Source organism: Chrysochloris asiatica, unplaced genomic scaffold (genome assembly GCF_000296735.1).
Source record: "Chrysochloris asiatica unplaced genomic scaffold, ChrAsi1.0 scaffold00212, whole genome shotgun sequence".
In the NCBI taxonomy this organism is placed as follows: domain Eukaryota; kingdom Metazoa; phylum Chordata; class Mammalia; order Afrosoricida; family Chrysochloridae; genus Chrysochloris; species Chrysochloris asiatica.
In genome coordinates, this window is record NW_006408730.1 from 549,414 (window position 1) to 556,038 (window position 6,625).

General features: G+C 42.9%; 1 protein-coding gene across 1 annotated transcript in view; it reads left to right on the top strand.

The window, feature by feature from the left end:
* Positions 1–5,983, top strand: part of PTH2R (parathyroid hormone 2 receptor) — a 95,487-nt gene extending 89,504 nt beyond the window's left edge. Inside the window, exons 9-11 of the mRNA XM_006872750.1 lie at positions 2,903–3,041; positions 4,665–4,706; positions 5,588–5,983. Coding sequence (XP_006872812.1) covers positions 2,903–3,041; positions 4,665–4,706; positions 5,588–5,983 — 577 coding nt within the window. The remainder of the gene's footprint in view (positions 1–2,902; positions 3,042–4,664; positions 4,707–5,587) is intronic.
* Positions 5,984–6,625: the final 642 nt, after the last annotated feature.

A 6,625-nucleotide genomic window follows, 5' to 3' on the forward strand; every position in this document is an offset into this window, starting at 1 on the left:
TATATATACAGTTCCAGCTCATAGCGACCCTGCCTAGCGTTTCTGAGGTTATAAATCTTCGGGAGCTGAAAGCCTCATCTTTCTCCCATGGCACGGTGGGTAATTTTGAACTGCTGACCTTGTGGTTAGCAGTCCAACTCATAACCATTATGCTACCAGAGCTCCTTATATAACTGCAGATATTGCAGTTCAAACTGACCTTGCAGTTCAGGGCATTAACCTGCAGCGCCACATCAGGACTATAAATAAATCAATATTATTATTATTTTTTACCCATAGTTGTAGCAGGAGTCCTGGCCAAAAGGTAGGCAATTCAAACCCACCAGTCACTCCTTGGAAACCCTATACAGGGTTGTTATGAGTTGGAACCAACTCAACAGCACTTAAAAACAATAACTGAAACATATTTAGTATTTTTAATAATGGCCAAAGTTAAAATAGCAAGCTCAGATTATTTTTGGTAGACTTTATTATTATTTTTGTGTCTGTGAGTGTTTGTACTGAGAACCTATTTTCTTCCTGACGTTTGACCAGTTGTCTACCTCGTTTCCTTGCAGTGTGGGCCTGTCAGCAGGGCACCTTACCACATGGTGGTGGTTATGTGCCGTGGAGTCAGTTCCAACTCATAGCCACCCTGTATAGGGTTTCTGAGGCTATAAATCTTTATGGGAGCAGAAAGCCTTATCTTTCTCCCACAGAACAGCTGGTAGTTTTGATCTGCTGACCTTAAGGTTCGCAGCCCAATTCTTAACCACTATGCTACCACATGGTAGCTTCATCAAACTCAGCAAGGGAGGCACTTATCACCTTTGCCAAACCTGTTAGTAGTAAGTCCCCATCCTGACTACACTCAAGAGCAAGAAATAAACCAGGGCATGGATCTCAGAGACTGGAAATGTAACCAAATTAGAGTCAGCCCATCAAAATGGGGAAACCCTGAATCCTCCAACTACATAGGGAAACACAAAGCAAAACATATTAAGAGACTAGGAAGAGAAACAAACAAGCAAAAGCATTGCGTGCACACACACAGCTATACAAATTGATCTCTAAGCAATTTGAGATCGAGTCCTTGAGATCTGGAGACTATTCAGAGAAGTCAATTGGGGCTTGACTACATCTGGTGTGGCTAAGCTGCAGGATAGGCACAGGACTGCAAAATCAGCTTGAAATGCAAGACCGGAGATTCAAACTCACCAGCTGCTCCTCTGAAACCATTACAGGCTCACTATGAGTTGGGACCTACTTGATGACACTTAACAGCAACAGTTCATAAGGAAACATGAAATGTTTTAGGACACAAACATCATTAATGATAATTAGAGATCCAAGAGGAAGAAGAAAGAAACAAGGTAGTTTGATTTCAAAAGCTTACAAAATACTGCCTATAAGAGTAAAGGCAGTTAGCATGGATGAAGGTGGTCATGCTTTCTAAGTGTCAAATGTAGGAGTTGTAACATTGAGGAGAGGAAAAAAATCATAACTTTATGAAAGAAATGTACTTTAAGTGAGAATTACGGGAATGAGAATAAAGAGAATTGCCCCCTTGCATCAAAAGGAGCCCCATTCATGGTGATCCTGTGTGCCTTGGAGTAGAACTGTGCTCCATAGTTAAGGCCTTTTTGTTGTTGTTGTGAAGTGCCATTGAGTCTATTCTGACCCATAGCGACCCTGTATAGGGTTTCCAAGGAGCAGCTAGTGAGTTTGAACCGCTGACGTTGCAGTTCAAACGACTTTGCAGTCTGACGCATTAGCCCAGAGCACCACACCAGGACTCCAAGCTGTTTTTAGAAGGTGACTTTTTGGGAGTAGAGTGTCACACTTTTCTTCTGAGGTACATTTGGGTGCACTTAAACCGCCAACCTTTCTGTTAACATCCAAGAGCTTTAACTATTTGCACCACTTTAGAACTCCAGAAAGAGCTGTGGTTTAGATGCTGTTGATTTTAGACTCACAGTGACCCCGCCCGTGTGACAGAGTAGAAGCACCCCCACGGGAGATGACGAGCTCTTTCTTCTATAGCACTACCTGAGTCAGAGCTGCCAACCTTTAGGTGAGCCGCTGAAGTCTGAGAAGTGAGAATAAACTACTCGATGTTGCGTAAAAGTGACAGAAAATGACAGGAGGAAATAGAAAAAGACTCTAGCAGAGTGGTAGGATCCAAAGAGACAAGAGAAACCAACTCTTGTTGGTGCCTCTCAGCCTTTCCCCCCTCCAGGAAGCTGTTCTCACCACAGGGCTCTCTGTCAGTATTGTCAGATGCCTCGGTGCCATTTCTGACTCACAGGGAGCCTGTGGCAGACTCGAACCACCTCCTGGGGCTTCTCAGCTGTAATATTGATACAGGAGCTCAGGTGGCACAGTGGTTAAGCTCGACTACTAACCGAAAGGTTGGCTGTTTGAACCCGTGGGGGAGACAGATGTGGCAGTCTGTTTCTCTAAAGGTTGGTTGCCTTGGAAACCCTATGCAGCAGCTCTACTCTGTCCTATCTGGCCATTAGGAAGCCGCACCATCTGGCTGATTTTGGTGATCTTCATGGGGGAGGGGTTCTGGTGGCAGAGTGCTAAGCTCTAACTACTAACCAAAAATTGGCTGTGTGAACCCTTATGGAAGAGCTATGTGGCAGTTTGCTTTCGTAAAGATTTACCGTCTTTAAATTCCATGGGGCAGTTCTACTCTGTCCTAAAGGGTTGCTGAGTTGGAACTGACTTGTTGGCAGTGGGTTTTGAGATATTTACAGGAGCTGATCTCCAGGTCTTTTCTATCCTGCAGGGTCACTGGGTGGGTTTGAACCACCCACCAACCTTTCAGTGAGCATGTGATCACTTAACCATGATGCCATCAGAACACTTACAGGGCTTTCCAGTTAATTTCTAAAAAGGGTTTGCCATTCTCTTTCAGGAAACTTGCCAAATCCACGTTCGTTCTGGTCCTGGTCTTTGGTGTGCACTACATTGTGTTCGTATGCCTGCCTCACTCCTTCACTGGGCTCGGGTGGGAGATCCGCATGCACTGTGAGCTCTTCTTCAATTCCTTTCAGGTAAACAGCCCCTGGGGTATTTTGCTTTTTTGCTTGAAGCCTCTTTCTCGTGTCTGTGTCCTCTCTTTGACTTTGATGCTCTAGGCTCTAATGTTCTCTGGTCCCTGTGCTTTTCTGTCTACAGGTTAATCCTGTGACCATTGCAGGGGCAGCTCATAGGCAAGCCTGGGGTGGTGAGATAGGAAAGCCTGGTGTTGTAAAATATGTAGCACTTTGTGAGTGTGTAGAAAATCAATGAAAGCAAAAGGCAATTAAAAAGCAAAAGGGCAAGTAAAATAAGATAAAAGGGCAAATAAAAGTAAGATGAAAGGAACAGGGAAGGCAGGAAAGATAGAAAAGGAAAAGAGAGGAAGAGATTGCTTTCCAGCTTTGGGTCTCATTTCTCACCTAAATCACTCCAGACGCCTCTTAACTCTGCTTCCTGATGAGTCATTTGCTGCCACCTTAAATCTATTCTCTACACAACAGTCTGAAGAGCCTTATAAATATGAATTCGATCATGGCATTTATCTGCCAAAAATACCCAGGGACTGCCTACTACACTCAGAATAGTATCTGAATGTTGTGATTCAGTTCACACCCTCATCTCACCCCACACATCCTGCTGCGCACTACATCCCCGCCCTACTGCTGTGAGTCGAAGCCACTCAAAGGCACTTAACCAACAGCAATAGTGGTCTTTCTAGTCCTCAAAGATGCCAAGCTCATTCTTGACTCAGGGGCTCACCCTTGCTGGTGTTTCTGCTGGAAGGCTCTCCCCTCTAATGTTTACATGGTTTTACATTCAAACAACTTCTAATCATTCTGACCAGCCCAGAGGTCATATCCTTGGAGAATGTTTGAATGGCCAAGTTTTCTATCTAATGACATTGTTATCTTTGATATCACTTATTTTAAATTGTTGCATAGCCTTTCACATTTTACATTCTTACCATGTCAGTATTGTTTATGTTTTATCTGCTTTCTGTTGTGGTGCTGTACCATAAGCACTGGACTGCTAACCAAAAGGTCAGTGGTGCAAACCCATTAGTCGCTCCTCAGCAACCCTGTACAGGATCGCTATGAGTTGGAATCAACTTGATGGCATTTAACAACAACAACAAAAACAACTTCTAGGATGTCAGTGCCTGGAGAACAGAGACTTTGTCTGTCATGTTGTCATTGATTATCCCTGCAACCCTGAACAGCCCCTGGGTTACTGCTCCTCTGATACATATTTCTGAATGAATGATAATGTTTCTGTATGTTCTTACCATGGACTACTCAAGTTTGGTGCTTCCAGCATTCCGTTTATAAATACCTCTTACCAACTAACTAGGGGATATTATACGATCCTTGAGTGCCAACATAAGTGAAACTAGAATAATAGAAATCAGATTTTTGTGTATCTTGAAGTGTTTTATTCAATGACTTGTTTGGTTCAGCCGACATCAAAGGAAGATGGAAAACAAATTTAACACAAATGTCAGCATTTGAAACCTTCGGAGATAAGAATTTTTATAATTTTTTGAAGGGATAATGAAAAAAAAATTTTCTCCTTATACATATTGATACATGACAATTTTAGACTGTGAGCTTGATGACTTATCAGCCAGGCTAATGCTCTGCTTTTATCTTCTTTAGGGTTTCTTTGTGTCTATCATCTACTGCTACTGTAATGGAGAGGTAGGTCTGAAGGAAACCCAGACAGTCCTCAGGTCTGACTCCCGTAAATGGCCATCACAATGTGACCTCTACTCTCCAGGAGTTAGAGGGCTAACCTGCTGGATTAATTAATGAGAAGCTACTTTAACCAGAGATTATTGTGAGACAGCAAGAAATAATGTAAATTAACTATGGTCCGCACCTTCTAGTATTTTTAAATGTTTACTCACTTGGAAACCCCTGATACAAAACAATTTGTTGGAATACAAAATGGTACTTGGAATCACAGTAATCTTCATATTCCAATTGATATTTAAAGCTTATATTCAATTTCAAATTGTATAAGAAACTCAAGTATAAGTTTCCTTGGTTCAGTTCCATCAGAATATTTTAAGGTGATATTTTTAAAGTTACAAAATCTCAAGCACAGTGACCATTTATTTGTCAATGAAGGCCTGGGGGCTGTTATGATGCTGAACAGACTTCGATGGGCTAGAAGAAAGGCCTGGTGATTTACTTCTGAAAAATGGGCCCATAAAAGCCCTATGGGATTACAGTGGTCAGATCAGCAACCAGTTATGGGGATGGTGCCTGACTGAGCAGCATTGTGTTTCATTGTACATGGTGTGGCCATGACTTGGGGGTAGATTCAGGACAACTAACAACAATGTAGTGGGTTAATACGCTGGACAGCAAAGTCGGTTTGAACTGCAAGGTTGGCGGTTCAAGCGTATGAGCCACTCCTTGGAAACCCTATACAGGGTCGCTATGGGTCGAAACCGACTCGATGGCATTTAACAACGACAACAATTATCATTAAAACTGGAACTAAGGTCCGTGTAATAAGGTTTTTGGATTTACCTTATTATTTCAAACACACACTGTGCTTTTTTGTGGTTTAGGTTCAGTACGAGGTGAAGAAGATGTGGAGTCGGTGTAATCTATCCATAGACTGGAAAAGTGCACCCCCGTGTGGCAGCCACAGGTACGGCTCAGTGCTCACCACGGTGACTCACAGCACCAGCAGCCAGTCTCAGATGACCGCCAGCACTCGCATGGTGCTCATATCTGGCAAAGTGGCCAAGACAGCCAGCAGGCAGCCAGTAAGCCATGTGACTTTACCTGGCTTTGTCCGGAGTGACTCAGAACAGGACTGCCTGCCACACTCAATCCATGAAGAGGCCAAGGAAGGTAACGGCAACCAGGGAGACATTATTCCGCTGACGGAGTCTTCTGGGCCGTTGGAATTTAGCGCTGACATTGAAGGCAGCAAAGGAGAGAGAGAGGATGTTTTCTGAATCACCACCTGTGCCTTTCACGGGCCCGGGCAATCTGGTTGTGGGAAAGAAGATGGGCCCACATTCTTGATCTTGACTGTAAAATCAGAGTCAAAGGGTGTGTTTTTTGTTTTTGTTTTTATGTTTTCAGGCTCTGTAAATTGTCTCCTATAAATACAAAACACAAGAGGGGAGGCTTCAGTGAAATAATTTAATTACCTTATTTTGATATCCGATTCTCTTCCAAACTTATGTGTGGGTATCTGTGATTCCTCATTTTTCTGCTATTTTTGATCACACAAGTTGCAAATGATTGGGTCTAGCTTTCTCTCACAAACTCTAGCTTTCTCTCATATCCCTCAATATGATAGGAATAATTTAGTATATGTGTCATTTTCTTTTAAGGGACTAGTACTCTCTTTTTCTTTTTCTCAATTTAATGTACAAACTAAAATGTTCAAAGGTGGTACTGGACCAGGTGTTGTTCGTTCTATTATGCATAAGGCTACCACAAGTTGGAGCTGATTTGAAGGCAACCCACTTCGACAATCTTTGCCTGTGCAAAGGAGAAAATTGTTGTTGTTGTTAAGTGCCATCGAGTTGGTTTTGACCCATAGCGACCCTGTATAGGGTTTCCAAGGAGCAGCTGGTGAGCTTGAACTG